Source organism: Scatophagus argus, chromosome 11 (assembly GCF_020382885.2).
Source record: "Scatophagus argus isolate fScaArg1 chromosome 11, fScaArg1.pri, whole genome shotgun sequence".
NCBI lineage: Eukaryota > Metazoa > Chordata > Actinopteri > Scatophagidae > Scatophagus > Scatophagus argus.
In genome coordinates, this window is record NC_058503.1 from 21,128,633 (window position 1) to 21,149,965 (window position 21,333).

Genomic DNA, 21,333 nt, shown 5'->3' on the forward strand with positions numbered 1-21,333 from the left:
TGTGACCTTGTGACTACATCGCTGGTGCTATAAATTCAGGCTAGGCTCAGCAAATTCTCGAGTCTTGAGTAACAAACCCCCAAGGCCTCCTGAGTAGGCCGTCTCAGAAGGAGAAGCTCACGTTTGGCTCCCAGCACTGGATAAGAAACTTTGCACTTTCATCTCAGCATTTTTCGCTTCCTTTCGAAAACGGACGAAAATCCCTCGTCCTCAGCCCTTTTTCGACCTGACAAGTAATAAGATAAGATGAACTTTATTGATCACCGCAGTGGGGCAATTCACTTGTCGTGGCAGCTCACAAGAACAGAATAGAGTACGAAAAAGGGTGCAAAAACAGTTACAAAAAATACTGAGAAATGAACAATATGCAGCTATATACAAGTCCTCATAAGGGAGGAAATGAGGACGAGACTGTTGAGCTGTACAGTCTAACAGCAGTGGGAATGAAGGACCTGCTGTAGCTCCTTCCTACACTGAGGGTGTAGCAGTCTGCCGCTGAAGAAGCTGCTCAGAGCCTCCACTGGTGTTGTCCATGATGGATGTCAGCTTGGCTAATGTCCTCCTGTCACCCAATGGGCAGCCCAGGACAGAGCTGGTCTTTTTCTGTCCCGGTCCGTGCTGCCTGGTCCCCACCAGACCACAGCGTAGTGAATAGCAGAGGCTACCACAGAGTTATAAAATGTCTGTAGGAGGGGCCTGCACGCTCCAAATATCGGCTTTGGTCATCAATCTGGGTCACCCCACATTTTCTTATCAAGTGCAAAGCCGTTTATCTGTCACTTTTATTGGCTTGATAAGAGCTGGGATTGTAAATGCAGAAGACGAATTCAGTGTGTGTATGTAAAAATATATATACTGTGAATAAAGCTGATTCTTCTTCTTCTTCTGAATCTAGCGAACACATTAGGTGTCTTTTTATATATATATTCTGTAGAAAACCAAGCAGCTTTTTAGAAATATTTAGACTGAGTTAGGCGAGCAGTTTCCCTCTGTTTCCACTCTTTATGTCAGATTAAGCTACGTCAGCTAAGTGCTGTCCGATGCTTCTTATCCTGTTATCTGAAAATTCCCTCTTCTCACATTTTTCCAAAATGTCAAATGTTTCATTTAATTTACTCTCAAACTAAGCAGCATTAACTTTCCTTTTACAAACTTTTATTGACTGACTTGTGAAACTGAGTGACGTCTGAGCTTCTGATGCCTGACTTTCCATATCAACAGTGATATCAGTTAAATGTTATTTCTGATACTACAGTTAAAGGTTTTTCCTGGAAGCTTCACCTTTAGAAAAACAAGTGAACATGCACAAGGGCTTTTACGGCACATTAAGACCAAATGTGATCTGCCACTGTGTGTGTTGTGATCGTTATCTCAGAAGATAATAGAGAACTTTCACATAAAGAAGAAGATATGTCTACTCTAAACACTTATCTCGAGTCCCACTTCCTTGGATATTGGACTTTAACAGAGGTTATGTGCCTCTTCAAGCTCGAGGAGGGGCCTAAATCACACCTTTCTTAAGACGTCCCTCCTCACGTTGAACCTTCTGTCCTCGTACTGACAAATCCTACTCAAATACTTTCATTGCAGAGTGAGGAGAAACAACAAAACAACCATGTTGACATAATCCTAAAACAGGATATGCAAACAAAACAGTAGATAAAATCACATTTCCGCACTACTCAAGTGCTGCGGGACAGATCAGGGCTTGTATTGCTTACAGTACAATAGTGATTGATTGATCATGTTCAATGTGGTACAAGAAAGCCTCCATCTTCATGTTAAATGTGTTTGTGTGCTTTGGCCTTTTCATTGCTGTTGTTCAGATTTGTGAGAGAAGGGGTCTGTGAGAATGCCAGATATTTCTGTAACGTCTGACACGGGAACATCTGACAAGCCTACAGAGACTAATTTTTATTGTGTATTCATTAGCTGTCCTACTTATTAGCACGGCGTTGGTATTTGGTGTTACATAAACCTCTTAAATTGCCACTAGCTCCCGATATACTCACACTTTCATGATGTGGCTATCAGAAACACACTGTGCTAAAACGCTGAGTCATAACCCATTACTGTGCGCCAGGCTGAGCCCTTCTGTCCAGCAAAAAACCAGGTCAAGCCTTGTCTTTTCTGCCGGCATGCAAGTCCAGATCATCCAGCTCAGCTTTAAGTCACTCAGTTTAACACTGGCTGAAAGAAAGGAATTCTGGGGAGGAAATTAGCTGCTAACTCTGCTGTGGTATGCGAACCCAGCCAAGCCTGAGAAAAACACAATACACTGCGCGCACACACACACACACACACACGACTAAACAGACAGGCAATTGTGAAGGTTTTTCTTTATTCAGGAGACCTCATGCAGTACAAGCAGTACCAACATTATTATATTCAGTGAGATTTATTACAAAAAAATTGATGATTTCTTTATGATTTAATGCTTTCGTCTACTGAACTACAACTATGTATGTATATATATATGTAACACTGATATATGTATAAACAGAGAGAGAGATATATATGGTCAGATTTAAGCAGTATGATACAGATGTACTCAAATGATACACAATTTCTTTTTTAAATCTTTATGAAACCTCCATTTGTCACAAAATGTTAACACTAGATATATAAAAAGGTAAAAAAAAAACAGCATGGCAACAAGATACACCTTTTTTTTTTTTGCATTTTCTAATTGTATATTTAAGTATAAATATAAAGTTATGGCCATGTGTGATGTTCCTGAATCAGCAGACCAGCAGTTTTAAGAGCTGAGTTTGAGGTTACGTTAAACCCCGAGTGGAACGTGAAAATGAAGCTCGCAGCACACCTGCAGACATCCTGGCTCACCAGGTTTCATGGGAAAGTGCAGCTAAAGAGTGGCCTTCTGTTCTCCAACATCTGCTGCGGCCACTTCTGTTTCCAACCTAAATATTCCGTCCTCCCCTTTACCAAAATCTTGACTAGACTGGCTAGACTTTCTACGGGTGGCGTGCGGCCATTTGCCGTCGTGGTGTAGCCACATGTGTGCGTCAAACAGCTGTCGAGGCTAATTTACAGTAAGGCGACAGAAATCACGGAGGGTCAGGGAGCGGATTACAGCTACATTAACTACTTTACTTGAGCAAATCTTGAAAGTGAGATCAGGTTAGTTTGTGACAATTACAAATTATTCCTGTAAGGATGAAAAGTTGAAGCAGTAAAACACAGCACAGGGGCTCTGCTGCTACAGCCTAACTGGGTCTGGTGTGACCAGTGGCTAATGCTAATATTAACAAACATTTAGGCACTGATATTGCTGAATAACTGACCTTACTCAGTCAGTTTGCTGTCTTTTTGAGTTTTATCATTTACTATTATCCTGCACGTATCCACACGGCTTCATCTACCTTCGCTTTTCTTTTGCTTCAAGGGAAAAGAGGAAAGACACAAACTTTCACAAGATTCTTTTGAAATGCATTTTCTAGAATGTCAATGCAAGAATGCTGAAGCTTGCAGCATTAAGAAATAAAAAGCCTCATTCAGTCCTGGACGGTCCAGCGCCTGCTGGCAGTCTGAGGCGGTAAACTGAGAGGAGGGAGAAAAGAAATTGCTGACTAAGCTCCCTGGCTGACTTTTGGAGGAAACGGGGGTATCTGGGTAAATCTCAGGGTGTATTCAGACTTTTTCACCGTACATTTTTTGCTCAAGAACATGAGTGCTGAGTGTTACAATATGTGCCTTTTTTTAACCACAATACCCCCACAGCACCTGAATAGACAAGGAAACTATTAGTGATTTAAAATAAGATCGAGAGCCTGGGGGTGGGGGTTGAGGGCTGAGTCAGGACTTAAGCCTTGTGCAAAAATATTGATCAAATGCCTGATCACGCATTAGGTGTAACTACAGACTTCTATCACTTAAAGTGCCTGTGTATCAACAATGATTGAGAAAATTACTCAAGAGAACATAAGATCAAATGGTGACAAAATAACACTATTGATGTAAACTACCAGAAAAAATAGATTTAAGTACAGTCTCAGAGTGGGTTAGAAATATTCAGATAAACTCTGGGTGTATGAAAGCATTAGTGAACCAACACAACTACTGTTACCTGACGTAAAAATAAACATTTGGAATGCTTCAGACAGATTTCCCTCACTTCCTTTTATGCCACGCGCGGACTTTGACTTTGGTAACTGAGAGAACTATTGACAAGGGTGCATAGGAGCTTCTTTCGTATGGCACAAACGCAAGCGCGCAACACAATACTGATGATACAGTTACCATAAAACCCACCGTCTGCTTTTCCTGAATAAATACAGTTAATTGCATAACCCTTATAACCACACATTAAGGAGACTAGATCGCAGTTTTGTGTTTGGTTAAATAAAAGGTATCTTCCCGCCCTGCGGAGGAAGACGTCCACAGCCTGCTCATCATACATGGACATGTAGGCTATCAGAGAACAGCTAGCAGACACAGCTACAGCACCAATGAAGTCACTGAGAGGCAAGCTGCAGAAAAAGGTGGTACGCTCTGCTTTACAGGCGTCCCCTTCAATCCAAGTGCCTGCTCGCCTGCAAGATTTCTCCCTCGTTTTGCCTTTTAGTTAGCTGAGGCACCCTTTAAACATCTTTACAGGAGAATATTTTACAGTGTCTTGTCCCCTGATTTCTTTAACGAGACCCACACCGTGGTAACAAGCCTCACAGTGATGGATCCTTGTTTGACAGTACATGTATGGATCAGAGGGCGTGGACCCATAGATGAGAGACTGAGGCTTTCATCTGACTCCCAGACTGAAAGCATTAGAGAAAACCTGCCTTATCTAGAGTTTTGTTACGGATTAGTTTTCTACAGCTTACCACCTTCTGCTAATGAGTAGTGCTTTGTTAATTGCTACGCAAAGCATGTTAATTTGCTTTTCTCTGGTGTACGTTAGCATTCAGCAAACATGTTAGATAAATAAGATGCCGGGCTGGGGTAAGGCTTGAGAAATATGTACCCGGGACGGAGTCTCTTTAATGTGGTTAGACGGTGGTAGGAGGTGAGGGGCTGTCAACCGTCTCCACCTTCTGCTCCGGCGAGCAGCAGAGGAAGAGGCGGTTTCCCAGGTTCTTGAAGGCAAACACAAAGTACATGACATGGCCCATGGCCACGAAGGAGACAGAGATGATGACCAGCAGGCCGAAAGCCTCTGGGTTCGGAGCCAGAATCACCATGATGAAGTGCAGCAGGTCCAAGAGGTAATTCATGGAGTTCTGGACGCCGTTGATCACACCTCGCTCTGACTCAATCACATTCTCCTGGATGAGCTGGGTCACTGTCAGGTCAAAAGACCACAGGCCTATAGGACAGAGATCAACAGTCAGTCCTAATGGTATTTCTTTTATAACCACAATAAAATCACTTCAGAAGACAACAGTAGCTGCAGCAGCAATTATCGGGCAGTATTACAGGAATCAAAGGTTGCAAATATTGCTTTGGCATCCGCAGGACATCCGACGAGGTCTTGTGACTGAAGTTCAACCTGTGGACCCTCTTGTGCCTGTTTGAATCATCTTTAGGAAGTCATAATTTAGGAAACAGCCTGTCATAATCTTAAAAGGAAGGAACAGATGCCAACAAATCAAGGACAATCTAATTTCCTTTCAAATATCATTAACAAACTAATTAGAACTAGAGTTGTATACTGGCAAGAATGTGGCAATCTGATCAGGATACAGGAGATACGGTTCACTATACTACAATACTGTCAGAAAGGTGATATGCTGTTTCACAGGCCTGTGTTCTTTGTGTTTGGGCGAATGATATGTGTTTAACTTCTTCCTGCCTCAGATGATGTTGGAGTGAAGTGTCAAATGTCAACGATAGATTACAGTGCTGCTAGCTTGTTGTTAGAGGATTAAACAGAACACAAGACGAACCACTGCCATGATTATTTGCAAAATAAATTATAAATTAAAAAAAAGTGCAGTTGCTTCTGTGTACAGTGTTAGTATTAGAAAATATCGCAATACTCTTTTCTTACACTATGTATCATTTACTTCAATGGCAGTTGATAATCGTTTGCACTTTGGAGCTTCTACTCTGCTCCAAAAACAAAATAACATGAAGGTATTGAGATAACAACTCTTACCAACTCTAGCAGCAATGACGCCGGCAAACAGCAGACTAACAGACATGTAGGACTGCAGAGGTGGCACCTCTTCAGCTGGTGCAGGAGTAGTGACGTTTCCACCTGTAAGAACGCCGGTGAGACTGTGGTCGGCCTCGGGCAGCGTCTTCTCTCCGATCAGGTGGGTGTAAAGGTCCTGGAAGGGCGAGACGCTGAGGTCGAAGGGGCTCCCAGGAGCAAAGACAGAGACAACACACAGCATGAGGCAGGACAGCTGGGCCACGCCGGAAATGAAGCCTGTGCGAATCAGGCCACACTTCTTGCGAACCCAAGTGAAGGCGACAGTGCCACAAATGCCCGACACAGCTGAGGCCCCCATCAGCAGGCTGAGCACCGAGCCGTTAAGGCCCTGCGTGTAGGCGTAGCCTGTGGTGATGCAGTCGAAGCCCAGCACTGTCATGTAGAGGAAAGCCAGGGACATGCCGGCAAAGAAGATGTTCTGGTTGTAGTAGGCCACCCAGCCGGCCTTGAAGGTGCGCAGAGGTTCGGCCACCTGGTAGCAACAGCCACGCTGCTTGGGAGAGTCAGGCTTGGTCACGACTGAGCCCTCAGTCATCAGTGGCTGAGACGACTCCTCCGGACTCTGGCCATTCTCCAAGTCTGTGAAAGGGCAGAAGCAAGAAGAGATTTAGCTAAATTCAGACTGAATCATCACATCCAAAACTCTCCAAATTCCACCAATGAGCAAGATGCTCATTGCCAATCAGATGGTACGGATCCGACACAAGGTTTCTGTAGGTACCTCTTGATGGGCTGAGCTGTTTGAGCTCCTGTTGCTGTTCCTTCTGACCGGCTTTCACGGCTAACGCCGGCGTCTTCTGGTAGACCTTCCACAGCAGTGCGTACTCCACACACATGGAGCACAGGTTCCAGCCGGAGATGAAGCCGCAACCAACGAAATGGGAGCCAAAGGCCATTATCTGACCCACTAGCATGGGAGCCAGGATGTTGGTCAGCTGGTCGATAATCCGCACTGTGGCATTCATGTCTGTTGGGTAGAGGAGTGGAATGGAGATGCAAGTAAATATTAAGTTCTTGATTTAGTAGAAAATGTGAGTAAACCCACTGCAGTCCTCAAATTCTGGTAGGTTTTAGATTCATATGATATCAGGCTTTAGAAAAACATTGGGACTAGCATGGCAGAGTGATAAGGTCATTGGTTCATAGTGTTTTCCACCATGTGAGCAAACCTTTTAAATTACAATTACGAACATAACCGGTCAAAATGAGAGTGAGTCAGCATCTGGGTTCAAAGTCTGACCCACTGAAGAGATCTGATAACGCCTCATGTGACACCTAGATTTGATGACAAGTCAGCAGCAGATACAAAACACTGACCTGCCAACTTGCTGCTGTCTGATCCTGCCACAACCACCACCCAGTCCCTCTGGATGGTGATGGATGTCGCCGTGCTGGCTAGGTTGGCGATGTTGGCGATGGTGATCACCAGGATGTAGCAGGTGGTCTGGAAAAAAAATTGCATTTTAATTTCTTTTCCATTAAGTGGCAAAGCTTGAAATGTTCCATATTTATTTACTGAATGAATAGGTGAACATATCCAGTATTTCTGAAGCAAAAATGTCAGAAAATAACACGTTGCTCAGCTTATCCCTGTTATCATATCAGATTTTTCTCCGAGGCTCAGGAACCACTGCCCTAGAGCAAATGTCTATTAATCCACAGCTAGAAATAATCCCCAACAAATGCACTATTTACTTCTGCTTAACAAACATTTGTGCTTTTCAAAACTTGACAGCTTCTGGAGGAACAAACTGGCCTTGAGCCACAGGCCATATACAAGACAGGGAAGTCGTGCAGGACATATAAAATGATATTATTGGTAAAAATGTACCGAAATACCAACTTTATCCTTTAAACGTGGATATGTAAGATTTGCACCTATGGTACGTGCCTTCACCATTTGTTGAAAATGCCTCCACTTACCGAATAGTTGGAAACACAGATCTCGGCTGACACTAACAACAAACTACTTCGGCAAATGCAAAGCACAAACTAACCACTAACTTCCTATGGAAAAAAATCTATAACATTCTGTGAAAAATGCTGACGAGAAAGAGCACGATGGCTAAAATAATAGTCTACACGTGACCCCAACTACAACACCAATGAAGACAAACTGGATGACAAACAAAACGAGCAAACATGGCATATTTGATGTACAAGTGGTCGGTTTGTCGAACACGCTGGCCTGCTTGTTTGTTGACCTGCAAGTACACTGAAACACAGCCGCTCTGATGAGAACAGGCCAGGCCACGTTCCTCTCTCCGTCACGTGACAGGCCTCGAAGAACCTGCTGACTACACAGCCTTCAACAAGACCCTCAATCTCCCCTTTCACCACACACACACACACTCCAACAGCGGCCCTCCCTCTAAACACTCTCACATGGCAAAAATCCCCCTCCATTCTCTGGAGACCCAAAGGCGTCCCACATATGCAGACTGCAATGCTGGAGACTTTTGAACTTCAACCTGACACCTCGACTGATCTCAAAACTTGTGCTGTTTGTGGTGTTTGAACTCTTAAGAAGCCACATTGCTAAACAAGTGTAAACAAGCCCCTGACAAACCACAGACACAAATCATCTTGTCTCGCAGAGGACCGATGAGGATGGCGTGTTTAGGCGTCTCTCGTGCTTTGCTTATAAATGCAACACAGCAAGCTTTGTTTTCTTGTTATTACAAAATGATCATTAATTAATTATTGCAGCGTAAGAAGAAGAGCATGTTGAGTACGTAGGTTAGTGGAACAGTCAAAGGTCTTCTTGGTGTGAACTATGCTCACTTCACTGATCAGTAAAAGCTGTTCAACTCGTCATAAATCCTATTGACAAGGGTCCATATCAGTAAAAGTGAGCAAGTTCCAGTCCTCGGGGACAGAGTGTTGTTCTTGAGGAAGGGGGATAAAAATGTTTTCAGTGAAAATCCCCATCAGATCACATTGTAACAGCGAGTGTGAAAAGACAGCACATGGGGGATCTTACCAGAATCCATCCATTGTAAAGCTCCACAAGCTGTTCTTTGAAATGGAAAACAACCATCAGGAGGATCCCGCACACGATGACACAACTGTTCTGGACCAGCAGCGAAGTCTGGGCCACTGTGGAAACACCACGAAGGGACAGAAATTAGGGACAGAAATCTGATCAAAGACAACGGATTTCTGTCTGACAAACCAGTTCATTAGGGGGCTCGAACAACATGGTCGGACACAATTTCCAGTCCCTGATCTCATCTAATAACTTCGCCAAATTCCTCCAGACAAGCATTCAATAAGAGGGGCATTTAACTGTGAAAGGGAGGGAGGAAATCAGCTCATGTGCACGCTGCATACCACACCTGATTGGTGCTGCCTCTTACCTTTGAGTCTTGGATTCTTGTCCACCCAGTCCCCGATGATGGCTCCCAGTACCAGCACAGAACCGGCCACCACCAGCCCGTAGACGGCCGTGAGCAGCAGGCTGTTCCCATACAGCTCCACCAGGAAAACAGCCACGGCGAAGTTCCACATTCGGTCACCCTGGAAATTCAAATTCTGGTTATTTGAAGGCCAAACTGACACTTGATCACGAGACACGCGTGTTCAAATGTGTTTTTTAATTCATGTGCTGAGAAACTGTCATTTCGTTCAGTAATGACAGTTATGACGACATGCATTGCAACAGTAACACTTTCACGTTGTATTGCATCCAGTTTGACACTGCAAAGCCACGCACGGAGCCTGTCATCACGGCGAGCATGTCCGGAAACCGTACAGATGCTGTATCACTTAAACTAACCATACTGTAAGCGTGACAGTGCCAGCGCCTCACTTACCCATGTTGACAGGGCATGTCCCATGTAAATCAGGAGCTTAGCCGAGGTGAAGAAGTCTCGGACAGATTCTGTAAAGGAAAACAGTCAACTGTTAGTGGTCCACATCCATCTTTTGTCCGCAGATGCGGCAGCTCCGTTTGGGAAACTTCGCATGCAGTGAAAAACGACCTACCACAGCATGTCTTCTTACGCTCAGAGTTATCCATTTTAAAGCTGTCCAAAAAAAATTATAATAATAACCAAGTGATTTGTTTCCCTCTCCTCTTTTGTAATAACGTACAATAAAACAGGTCGACTCGCAGCTACCACTGCACAGGAAAAACACAAAAAGACACGACGTTTCTCCCTTTTGCTCCTCTCCAAACTTAGCTAACACTGTAGCTGAAGTCGGAAAGAAATTGTTTTATAGCCTACAAAGTCGGACAGCCGTGCAAAACACGAAGATAGGAGCCGGATCCAGCACCGCTCAGTCGGACGGTTAGCTCCGCTCTGCCGCTGCTGTGTTTACGTCCGACCTCGAATATACCCACGCTGTCACGTGACCCGCCATCGTTCACCCTCCGGTCAACAACAAGCGCGGCCCTCCCACCAAAACAAAAGGAAAGCTGCACCACATCTGCACAAAAGGGCTGTCATTGTTTGGCGGCGTCGAAAATCTACCTGTTTACCTGCGTGACGCACACCTGAGGATTGGTTTATATTTTGTAGTGATAATCTAAACTAAAAGCAGCAGCAGAGCAGCTGAATTATGTCTTCAGCCTGCTGACACTTCGAACACGTCCCAGTAAAAACTAACAGTTTCACAGTGTAAAAATACTCCAGTCTTATTCAAGCAGGATTGCCGAAGTGTTGGTGGGAAAATAAATTGAAAGTATCAAATGTTAAAGTACTTTTTATGCAGAAAACTGGCTCTCACGCCTGTTACGTATTACATTTTGAATTATATTACTGAGACATTAATGTATAAGTATTATTTTACTACTGTAGCTGGTGAAGGTGGAGCAAACTGCTGCACCTTACATGGAGTAACATGTTCGAGGTTTCATGAGTGCACCTTTGCCAAATACCAATAATGTCTTTATTGTTTAATTACATGTTGTGCTTTCTTTTTAAATGCATCCGGGAAGTACTTAAGTGGTAAAAATGAGCAAACGACACAAGAGCAAAGAGATTGCTTTGAAAGTTAAACATTAACTGAACCTGCCACTGCAATTTGATGTCACACTACACAAATTAAAGCTGAGCGTTTGGGACATTTTGGCAGCGGAGAGGCTGCCGGTGTTGCCTTGACCTGGTGAAGCTGTTTACCAAGCAGCCTGTTGCAATAGAGCCTGGCAGTGAACAAAGAAAAACTGTGTACAAATCACAGATTTGGATGACTTGCATTTGTCCACCTATGTCAACAGAGGAGAATCACAGCTCTAATTACAGGCTGCATAAATGAGGGAACACATCCAGAAGAAGTAGTAAACACTGGCACAGAGAGCACATGGCTTATCCTTTTCTTTTAACCGAACTTGGATGCCCAGCGGACTATAAAAGGTTGTCATCAGCTGTTATCTGTGCTGGCTTTTCATTTTTTGTGGCTGTGTGATGTGTGAACAATATGAGACATGCATTCAAGTGGGTTAATGTGCTGCGTCTCGTCTCAGATATGACAGATAAGAGGCTTTGATCTGATTGTTAGATCCAGCTCAGCTGTAACATGCTGTGAAATATCAGTTTGATTTAGAACAAATCCACACTGGTTTCATTCTATGTGGAAATATTTTTCATGCATTCAAATGAAAAATTCCAAATGGCTTTACAGCTAATGGTTCATATTTCTGATGTATTGTTTATAATATCTTAACCACTTTAAAGTGTTTTAAAAAGTCAAATCAAAGTATCTCTTCTTCCTCTTCCTCTTGGGAATATAATTGCCAGAGGTAGAAGCAGTGTTAATAAATAATTAATATTTAGACTACTATAAACTAAGATGAACAATGTCACACTCACATATAAGGAACAACATGAGTGGGTTATTCTTAATACAGAATTGTACTTTTTGCATAACATTTATGGAAGGTTGAGTCACCACCAACGCTAATCAAACAGCAGAATTTCAGGGGGCCTGAAGAGACGTTTAGCTTAGCTTAGCTTAGCTCAAAGACTGGAAACAAGTGGATACAGCAGCTGGCTCTCTCCAAAGGTAACAAAATCCACCTACCAGCCCCACTTAGGCTAATTAATTAACGTGCCAGTTCTTGTTTCTTTTGTCCTCACAGAGAACAAAATGTAAAAACGACACAAGGTTTTTTAAAACATCATCACCATAAGGTTGCCAGGCACAAAGCGGAGACTGCAGGAAGTTGCTGCACCAGGCCAAGAAATAATCTGCTGAATAATCTCCCATAAATGCATAAAGCTGTAAAGTATTAATTGGAGAGCTTCATAGGTTCAGGTCGGGGGATTTTGTTACGTCTGGACAGAGCTGGCCTAGCTTGGTCCATTCTTGATGCTAAGCTAAGCTAGCTGCTGGTTGCACCAATTTCCTCATCTGTCTCTTGCTGAGAGAGCATTTAAGCTTATTTGCCCCAAAAAATATTGCTTTGAGGTCTTTTCTCATTCAGCTTTCAGCTCCTGCGTAGTGAAGTCATGAGCTGTAATCACTATATTTTAGTACTGTAAATACATGTGAACACGTGTGTACTGCTGCTAAATCTGGTTATTTTTAGACGTGTGCATGTTTAAAAAATACTTGTTTCTGTGCAGAGCAACATGCAGGTCCACACTGTGCCATCTCATTGCATGATGGAGCAATACTGACACTAACAATGAACATAAGCGCATATTTTGAGCCGTGTGATGACAATAGATGCTTCTTTCCCTTTGTGACCTATTCAAGGATCACAGAGAGCTTTTAGCCTTTTCAAAGTCTGCACACATTGAGCGGGTACAAACAGATTACCAGCCACACTATTAGTGGGCCGGTGTATCAGCCAGGCTCAGGCAGGTACCTGTCATCAGTGGTCAGACAGCTGCTGTGTCATTTTGCGGTCATGTGACCTGCAGGTATGTCTGTCCCCAACGGCATCCTTTTCCAGCCCTGCTGTGGAACAACAAGCTGTGTTTACGTCGGCTAAATTTGTACTTCCAGGATAAAAATATGAGAATGACTTGCCTACCGTGGCCATGACACTCATAAGCCACAGCTAAAGAAGGGATCGAGATGGAGGGAGGATGTGAAATCTCACCTGAAGGACGGTGTGCGTGTGGCTGGATCAGATTATTCATCTCTTTTTCATGCAGGGCTTCTGTTTCTTATTGTGCTGAGCTCCTGGATCTTGTTGCAGTGGAGCTAAATGGTATTATAGTACAGCTCCCTTGGTTCATCTTTATCATGCCTTTTTGGCTGAAATAACTGAGGTTTGGCTCACCAGAATCTAGCAACCAATACAAACCATCTCAGTGACCACAAAGGATACCATTAACAATGATTATAATTGTTAGTTTTACCCATTTTTGGAACATAGCGGTGCTGTGGTCTTATTGTTTCTGAGGAAATCTCCTGCTGCCCATGTGTGCCTGGCAGCTCCACCAGAGAATGATAAACATCAAAGGTCACCGTCTGGCCACCTTTCCCAAAATGACAGGCCTTGTTTCCAGGGAATGAAACGGTAAACATCTGACAGCTGCTTCAGATCAATACAACACTGGAGCTCAGTGGGCAGCCAACCAACGTGAGACCTCAGACAGGTGTGTTTGTCTGTCACAAGTGCAACTTTGAAAAGGTGCTTGACCGACTGATGGAGTAACATCAACATTTGTGTCATCCTCTTTGCTGTTCGGTTGTTGACCACTGACAGGTCAGTGGATCTCAGGTCAGGAAAGCTATTCCTTTAAAGTAGTTGTACTGCATGTGACTGCAACGACTTTTTGGTACAGAGATTCATGGTCACTTGGAGATGACTCTTACTGGCTTTGATAAGCTCTGGTGCCATCGCCAGGGCAAGATTTTAAATGGTCCAATACTTAAACTTATGACCAAAAGTCTGCAGTGCAGAACCCAAGTATAAAAGTTTATGATATACTTATATGAAAAAGTACAGTGATACAGTGCAGTGTTGTTTTAGCATATGCGTCACAGGGCATTAAAGAGTTTTTAAATGACTCTGATGTCATCAGTGATCTCTGCTGTTGGATTAAGCTTCTCTAATTAGCACACGCTTAAACTTCTACAGCAGTAAAATGCACCATACAGATTAATGCAGCAGTAACATCCAAAAAATATCTTAGAAAATAATAAAACACAAACAGGAACAATAACACTTGAATACTTTTACTTAAGTAAGGGTTTGTATGCAGGACTTTAACTTGCAGTGGAGTACTTTGTCTAGTGTGGTATTATTTATTAGTATATATTAGTATAGCATATATATATATATATATATATATATGTATATATATATATATTAGTATATTATTAGTATTTTTACCGAACCTGAATGATCTGAATACTTCCCCCACCACCGTTAAACACACCTCCTACACATGTCAACTGAAGATTTTCTTCCATTTTAATAATGGATTCGATCACACATTTAATACCAATTAAACTGTAATTTGCTGTAAAGTGGTTACAGTCAGCTCATTTGGCGTTTCAGTTAGTTTCATGGCTACAATCTCTAACTGAACAAAAACAATGTGTGTATCAACCTCCCACCTCTAGGTGGCAGTAAAGTTCAAACTGTTCAGACCTCCGCACCCGGAAACGCTTTTAAAGCTGCTGGACATGTGTGTACACTGAGATTAGCTAGCCTCACCTACATGAATATAAAAGTCTTATCATTACTCTTCTACGTTTATTTTGACCCAAAATGTCTTCGAGTGATAATTTTGAAGGACAATCTGCAGTCAAGGAGGAACTGAACAGAAAGGTAGCGTCAGTTCAACATGTTGCTACACCACAAGTTTTAGCTGCGACACGTAGCAATTTTGAACGCTGGCTAAACATAAATATTCGTTTATGTTTCAATACACGTCCTGTTTTTAACGCCAACGGCTTGTCTCTTAGGGTCTCAACCATTCATTAGGTCCGTAAAATGATTCACTTTGTAAACTTTCAGATAAAGGAGCAGAAGGTTGTCGTGGACGAGCTCTCAAATCTGAAGAAAAACAGGGTGAGTAAAGAAACACTGAAACACTCAAGTCTGTCTGAAATTTCTTTTAAAATGTTGCTCTGAAGAAATTTATCAGACAATCTTGTATTCTCAAAGAAACCAGCGTTCTTATGTGTTATTTTTACTGTCTTCTCAGGAACGTGCATTTTCGTATGTATTTAATACACATTTTTTATTTTGTATCCCCCCCCAGAAAGTCTACATCCAGCAGAGGAACAGTAACATATTCTTCCTGGCAGACAGAGTTCAGACACTTGGTTCATGCAAATGTAAGATTTATCTTGTTACTACTTTTAGCTTATATTCTGCATTACGTGGCTCAGGGAGATGCTTTGCTCATTGGTTGTTTTACACACACTAGTTGACAAGGTAAACAAGTGTAATTTAAATAGATGAAATAGCTGGTTCTTGTTAATTAAAGGTACAAACAAAATTCAATCACATGGCATCATGTAGTGAATGTATCGTATCGTGTGATATTTTCTGTCTCCAGGTGAACTGGATAACATGAAAAAGGAACTCCAGGATATGTAAAACCGACTGTACCACAACAATGTGCGGCATCTTTTGTCTGCTGAGTCCTTCACCGTCTCACTTTGAGTGGGACAAAACTGTTCATGAACATTTGAAGAAACGAGGGCCCAACCTGAGTCAGGATCTCACGGTTAGAGGTCCTGGCTATCAGTGTTTGTTCTCTGCCCACGTTCTTCACATGAGAGGTCTTCTTACCCCTCAGCCTGTTCAAGACAACCCTGGAAATGTGCTGGTGTGGAATGGGGAGATTTTTGGAGGTCTCCCAGTGATGCCAGAGGAAAATGACACTGCTGTTTTCTCCCAGCGGCTGTCGTCGTGCAGCAGCCCTTCAGAGATTCTGTCCGTTCTGTCCTCCATACAGGGACCGTGGGCATTTATTTACTACCAGAAAGCCGAAGGTTACCTCTGGTTTGGCAGAGACTTCTTTGGCAGGCGGAGTTTGTTGTGGAAGTTTGATGCTGAGGTCAATGCCTTGACCCTGACTTCTGTGGCAGCCCACACTTCTGGACCTGATTTGTCAGCTTGGCAGGAAGTCCCAGCAGTTGGCGTGTACAGGATTGACCTGAAGGCAGTTACAGAAGCCAGCTCTGTGACATTTGAGGTTCATCCTTGGGCTCATGGAGGAAATAATCTTTTCTCAAGCTGCAGTGAAACTATATTGGAATCTGTCCCCAGTGGCTGCACTGCTGTGATGAACCAGTCAGGCCTCAAACTCGCCTCACCTGTGTGCCCTCTTAATACATCCATCCCAAAGTCATTACATGAGAAGGAAATTCTTTCAAAGTCATGTATTAAGAATCTGGAGCAGCTGCTTGCAAGCAAAGAGAAAAACAACGAGGTGAAGCGCCTCATCCATGTTCTCAGTGAGGCAGTAAGGCGTCGGGCTCAGTCCCTGCCTTACAGGACACAAGACAATCCCCCTCCTACTAATGACCAGGCTAGTGTTGCTATACTTTTTTCAGGAGGCGTTGATTCAATGATCCTGGCTGCTTTAGCTGACCGTCACATACCTGCTCATCAACCAATAGACCTTCTCAATGTAGCGTTTAAACTACAGGAGCCAAAGAAGCAGAAAGAGTCTACAAAGAAACCAAGAAAACACAAAAATAAACCCACAGATCTGAAGACTCATGGAGCTGATACCCCGACACCCGGCCCGTTTGACGTCCCGGACAGAATTACTGGCAAAGCCGGTCTCAAAGAATTACAAGACTTGAATCCTGAAAGAAAATGGAATTTTGTAGAAATCAACGTTACGCAGGAGGAGCTGCAGAAAATGCGTGAGGAGCGCATTTGTCATTTGGTTTACCCTCTGGAGACGGTGCTTGATGACAGCATTGGATGCGCTGTGTGGTTTGCTGCGAGAGGGACAGGGTTCATCATGGAGGACAGCGACCAGAGGCCATTCACTTCATCAGCAAAGGTGAAGTACGAACATCACACTTCTGAGCTTCTTCGGAGTTCTGAGTCACGAGTGCTGAGGAACAACAGTAGAATTGACAGTAGAGACATCACAATTTTCTATATATTAATCCAGACTTTTAGATTAGCAAGTGTATAACTCAAAAAGTTAAATCTTACACTCCACTGATCTCCACTGAGCAGTAGATGGTGGTTTGCAGAACCTCTGCTGAACTGAATTAAGAGATATTTCATAGTCCTCGACAACCACATTGACCCACTCTTGTTTGTCGTTGCTTGATGACTGCAGGTAATTTTGACGGGGATTGGAGCAGATGAGCAGCTAGCAGGTTACTCCAGACACAGAGTGCGATTTACGACGTCTGGACACGAAGGACTGATCCAGGAACTGGCCATGGAGCTGGGACGGATCTCTTCCAGGAACTTGGGCAGAGACGACAGAGTGATAGGAGACCACGGGAAAGAGGCCAGGTAAGCGTGGTTATCTGTTTCAGGTACCCATCACATGCTGCCCAAGCCTCATGCAATGTCTAGAAATATCCACAAGCTTTTACGTCGTCATTAAAGGTGCCATGTGGAGTTTTATTTCAATGAAAAGTTTACATTAAGTGTTTTTCACTTGTCTGTGAGGAAACATGTTGATCATTTTCCTCCTAAAACATTCGTAATAACGTCAAATTGTGCTTTTTCCATCTAGTCTAGTCTCTCTAGCTCTCAGATATTGTGATTACATCCTATACTTCCTTACTTTCTATCCAGTTCGGGTAGGCAGTATTTATTTGGTGCACACCCTCGCCGTGTCTGGCCACACTTTGCTTCAGGTCTTTATGTTCTGTGGGATGTTCAGTGTTCATGGAAAGAGATGCTTTTAAATCAAAAAGTTCAATGCCGCGAAAGTCCATTCACCTCCACTGTAACTGACGCGCCTGCAGATTTCCCTACTTGGACGAGGACGTGGTGAGCTACTTGAATTCTCTGCCCGTGTGGGAGAAGGCAGATCTGTCACTTCCTCGAGGTGTCGGGGAGAAACTCCTCCTGAGGCTGACGGCGAGGCAGCTGGGCCTCGGCCAATCAGCTGTCCTGCCCAAGAGAGCCATGCAGTTTGGCTCCCGCATCGCGAAGATGGAGGACAAACGTGAAAAGGCTTCGGACAAATGCACAAGACTCTTCACTGGGTAGACGGATCGCTGCTAAATATATAAATCATTTTAATAGAAAATTTTCATTACAAAATGACATACAATTGATACTTAATGCTTACAGTTTAAGTTCTTGATTTCATGTTACAGATTCATGAAGTTATTTTTGCCTTGGACACTTTTTTAACATGGCACAATAAATGTTGTGTTTTTATCCATTTCTGTTTCTTCTACACCATGTAAGACTCAACATCTTGAAGTTTTTCTCTGAAGTAGAGGTCACATTCAACATAGGAAGGAAGGTTTCCAACATCAAAACGCCCAGAAATCTCATGAATGTAAACCGGCATCCTGAAAGAAAAACAAAAATGGACTTAAAAAGTGTTTTGACTGAATATCCACATCATTACTTGTATGAAAAGTGTTATAAGAGACACCTAAATGAATCCAAGTCAAAGAGGAAGAACATCAGCTGGCTGCTGTCACCATACAGGATTACAGAATAATTTGGATAAAACTGCTGCCTTTGGGGTCCAGCAGGAATTACCTTGGAATGAGCCAAGACACAAAATTCCCTGGAGCATCTTTTTCATCAATAGAAGCCTCCTATGGAAATAAGAAGTTGTGCACAATAGTGAAACAACCCCCCCACACACACATAATTTGTTCTTAATCCAAATCAGGTGATTATGGATTATTAAATGTACCTTCTTTTCCTCGATGAAGGTGTCCAGCAGAGGAAGGCTCTTCTTCGACAACACATAGAAACACGGACACTGACAAAAAGTGAAAGTATTAACTGGCTGCCGATCATGAGATATGCTGTGTCAGTACAAACACTCACTGTACACGTTGGACCTCGTACAAATACCAGTGATTGATACGTCACGTTGAACAGGAAGCCTGTCATGATGTCAGATCTCATCCTGAGACATAATCCCCACATGAAATTGGATTTAAGTATTCAGAATAGTTTAAAAAATGTCTCCGTGTATTACAGTGATAACTGATGGTAAGTCATGCTCCGATATATGAAGTATTTTCAGGCCAAGTCGGTTCAGCACTGAATTTCCCTGTGGATCAATAACGTATCTATCTAGTATAACAGCAAGTGAACGCAACACCATTCAGTAGGGCCAACATTCAGAGCTGATTCAGACGGTTGTGAGTGCATCACTGAACACACTTCAGTGAATGCATCACAGTTGTGTTCCTGTGGACAGGCATTACTGGATGCTACTGTCAGACTATCTTCTGTGTTTGAGTGGTGAACTTACGGCTCTCCTCGACTTCGTCTCAGAAGGAGGAGGTTTCTCCCTCATACAGAGCACGCGAAGTTCACTGTCTACTTCCAGTATCCCGTATTTTTGAGTTTCTGTGCAGACACATAATACAGAACAAACTGTAAGGATGACGTCAAGCCATTTCGGACAGTGAGGTTAGACTTCAAACCCAATTCATCGGTATGGCTGCTTGAAAAACTCACCCTCGTCCCTGCATTGGTATGACAGCACCAGGCAGCTGTCCCCGCACTTTGCTTGGAGGTCAGAAAAACTCTCTTTTATTTTACTGAGGCTAAAATCTTCTTTAAAGAGGGTGTCGCTGTTTGGGATGGCAAGGAAGTTGTCTCAGTTTGGCAGAAACCGGCCTCAAGTCCACAGCTGTAACAGCAACTCTTCTTTGTACTATTGATGATGTCAACTCGGGAAACTCACCCGCCGATCACCAACACGTCGTCTTCTATCTTGAAGTGCTTTACTGCAAGTTGCAGGCAGGCCACAGCACCAAGACGCCCCTGGAGGAGGAAGGAAGTGAGCACGTTTGATCACTTGAAGGAAAATGCTGGCATAAAACGTGTCCCCCTCTGAGCTAAAGGAAGCCCAAATCTCTTGTCAAACATGGGAGAAGAAATCTGATTTCTCTGTGGGACTTGAATCCAGGTTACTGAGCCAGAGGAAGTCTTTCTTTCTGAGGGCCGACACATGGCAGGTAAATGGTGACAACGATCACTGCGTAAAAACTGCATTTACCTCATTGCTTGTCGTCTGATCGCTGAGGATCTTGACATTAGTGAAGCGTGACGCCCACTCCTCAAACGCAGCCTGGTACACAGCGTTAGTCTGCACAGGAGAGCGGCCGGGTCAGCCATTCGCAGTTCATATGTGCAAAACGTATTCTGTTATTATCGATGAATTAACATGTAAATGATTTCAGCTGCTTTAAATGCTACTGATGTGTAGTTATTTTTGTAGGTTAAGTCTTGGTATGCAAAGAAACTATAAACTATAAGGTAAATGTGGTGACTTTTCCCCCACTGCTTACTTACGACAACGTAAATGCAGTCCACGCAGCCAGAGGCGGTCAAAGAGTGGACCCAGTGGGATATCAAGGCACACCGTCCTACCGGAAGCAGCGGCTTGGCAACGCCGAGCAGGTGAGCGAACGTGCCGCTGCTGTCGGCCGCCACATCCCTCTGAAGCCTGGTTCCGTACCCGGCGGCGAGAATCACAGCCTTCATTTGATTTCTGAACCGGAGAAACGCCGCGTACTTACTGGCTCTGTCAGCTTGAGGGTTATCTCGCAATGTATCGTTTACAGACCTGGTGAGGCGAATGTGAAGTTAGAATCTAACGTTCTGGTCCATTCATCTCATCTCGCGAGATTAGCCACCAAGCCAAGGGTCGGAAACACAGCCCTTCGTAGAGTTTCTTTGGTCAGAAAAGTCTACCTATGCGACGCCATTTTTTTAAACAGGACGGCGACGTCATGAGTTCATCTGGACTTGACGTTGTATTGCTCTGCCTCTGATTGGCTAGTACCCGTTTTCTTCGCCTAAGCCAATCAGAGGCAGAGTTCGGTTGTACCGTTGGCATCTTTGGGGGAAAAAAACTACGCATTCGGTTGCATTTTTTAAAAGAGTAAAGAAAAAAACAAGAACAAAATAAGATCTTTATTAGTCCCACACTGGGGATATCCCACGCTTCTTCCAGCGATTTCACAGGAACACAATGTATGTTGTTAACATCAAAAGTAATGCAGCAATGCAACAGTTTCAAGGTGTTGTGGGAGAGCATGAATAATTAGGC

The 21,333-nt window shown here is 43.4% G+C and overlaps 4 protein-coding genes across 4 annotated transcripts; 2 read left to right on the plus strand and 2 right to left on the minus strand.

The window, feature by feature from the left end:
* Positions 1–2,324: 2,324 nt before the first annotated feature.
* Positions 2,325–10,502, minus strand: slc40a1 (solute carrier family 40 member 1). Its single transcript, XM_046403985.1, has 8 exons — positions 10,163–10,502; positions 9,991–10,058; positions 9,535–9,694; positions 9,159–9,274; positions 7,493–7,619; positions 6,897–7,142; positions 6,116–6,754; positions 2,325–5,323 (listed from the first exon to the last, which is right to left on the minus strand). Exons 1-8 carry the CDS (start codon positions 10,194–10,196, stop codon positions 5,007–5,009), a joined length of 1,707 nt encoding a protein of 568 aa, XP_046259941.1. The 5' UTR covers positions 10,197–10,502; the 3' UTR covers positions 2,325–5,006.
* Positions 10,503–14,707: 4,205 nt separating this feature from the next.
* On the plus strand, positions 14,708–15,787 carry LOC124066693 (ASNSD1 upstream open reading frame protein-like). Its single transcript, XM_046403343.1, has 4 exons — positions 14,708–14,909; positions 15,099–15,152; positions 15,346–15,421; positions 15,646–15,787. The coding sequence occupies exons 1-4, from the start codon at positions 14,850–14,852 to the stop codon at positions 15,684–15,686; spliced, it is 231 nt and encodes a 76-aa protein (XP_046259299.1). The 5' UTR covers positions 14,708–14,849; the 3' UTR covers positions 15,687–15,787.
* On the plus strand, positions 15,706–18,465 carry asnsd1 (asparagine synthetase domain containing 1). The gene is made up of 3 exons (XM_046403338.1): positions 15,706–17,109; positions 17,398–17,579; positions 18,041–18,465. The coding sequence occupies exons 1-3, from the start codon at positions 15,706–15,708 to the stop codon at positions 18,285–18,287; spliced, it is 1,833 nt and encodes a 610-aa protein (XP_046259294.1). The 3' UTR covers positions 18,288–18,465.
* Positions 18,295–21,047, minus strand: zgc:136439 (uncharacterized protein LOC678627 homolog). Its single transcript, XM_046403342.1, has 8 exons — positions 20,574–21,047; positions 20,278–20,367; positions 19,963–20,042; positions 19,734–19,849; positions 19,525–19,622; positions 18,955–19,023; positions 18,795–18,853; positions 18,295–18,598 (listed from the first exon to the last, which is right to left on the minus strand). The coding sequence occupies exons 1-8, from the start codon at positions 20,763–20,765 to the stop codon at positions 18,478–18,480; spliced, it is 825 nt and encodes a 274-aa protein (XP_046259298.1). The 5' UTR covers positions 20,766–21,047; the 3' UTR covers positions 18,295–18,477.
* Between the last annotated feature and the right edge of the window lie 286 nt (positions 21,048–21,333).

What these genes read in the sequence shown, in the direction of transcription:
- slc40a1 (XM_046403985.1), bottom strand. Translation starts at nt 10,196, where the DNA reads ATGGATAACTCTGAGCGTAAGAAGACATGCTGTG. An exon ending in GACATGCCCTGTCAACATGG is followed by an intron (nt 9,695 to 9,990) that starts GTAAGTGAGGCG and finishes TTGAATTTCCAG; the next exon opens with GGTGACCGAATGTGGAACTT. An exon ending in ACAGCTCAGCCCATCAAGAG is followed by an intron (nt 6,755 to 6,896) that starts GTACCTACAGAA and finishes GCCCTTTCACAG; the next exon opens with ACTTGGAGAATGGCCAGAGT.
- LOC124066693 (XM_046403343.1), top strand. Translation starts at nt 14,850, where the DNA reads ATGTCTTCGAGTGATAATTTTGAAGGACAATCTGCAGTCAAGGAGGAA. An exon ending in AGGAGGAACTGAACAGAAAG is followed by an intron (nt 14,910 to 15,098) that starts GTAGCGTCAGTT and finishes GTAAACTTTCAG; the next exon opens with ATAAAGGAGCAGAAGGTTGT. An exon ending in CAAATCTGAAGAAAAACAGG is followed by an intron (nt 15,153 to 15,345) that starts GTGAGTAAAGAA and finishes ATCCCCCCCCAG; the next exon opens with AAAGTCTACATCCAGCAGAG.
- asnsd1 (XM_046403338.1), top strand. Translation starts at nt 15,706, where the DNA reads ATGTGCGGCATCTTTTGTCTGCTGAGTCCTTCACCGTCTCACTTTGAG. An exon ending in CATTCACTTCATCAGCAAAG is followed by an intron (nt 17,110 to 17,397) that starts GTGAAGTACGAA and finishes TGATGACTGCAG; the next exon opens with GTAATTTTGACGGGGATTGG. An exon ending in GACCACGGGAAAGAGGCCAG is followed by an intron (nt 17,580 to 18,040) that starts GTAAGCGTGGTT and finishes ACGCGCCTGCAG; the next exon opens with ATTTCCCTACTTGGACGAGG.
- zgc:136439 (XM_046403342.1), bottom strand. Translation starts at nt 20,765, where the DNA reads ATGAAGGCTGTGATTCTCGCCGCCGGGTACGGAACCAGGCTTCAGAGG. An exon ending in TGGACTGCATTTACGTTGTC is followed by an intron (nt 20,368 to 20,573) that starts GTAAGTAAGCAG and finishes TCTCCTGTGCAG; the next exon opens with ACTAACGCTGTGTACCAGGC. An exon ending in ATCAGACGACAAGCAATGAG is followed by an intron (nt 20,043 to 20,277) that starts GTAAATGCAGTT and finishes TTCCTCCTCCAG; the next exon opens with GGGCGTCTTGGTGCTGTGGC.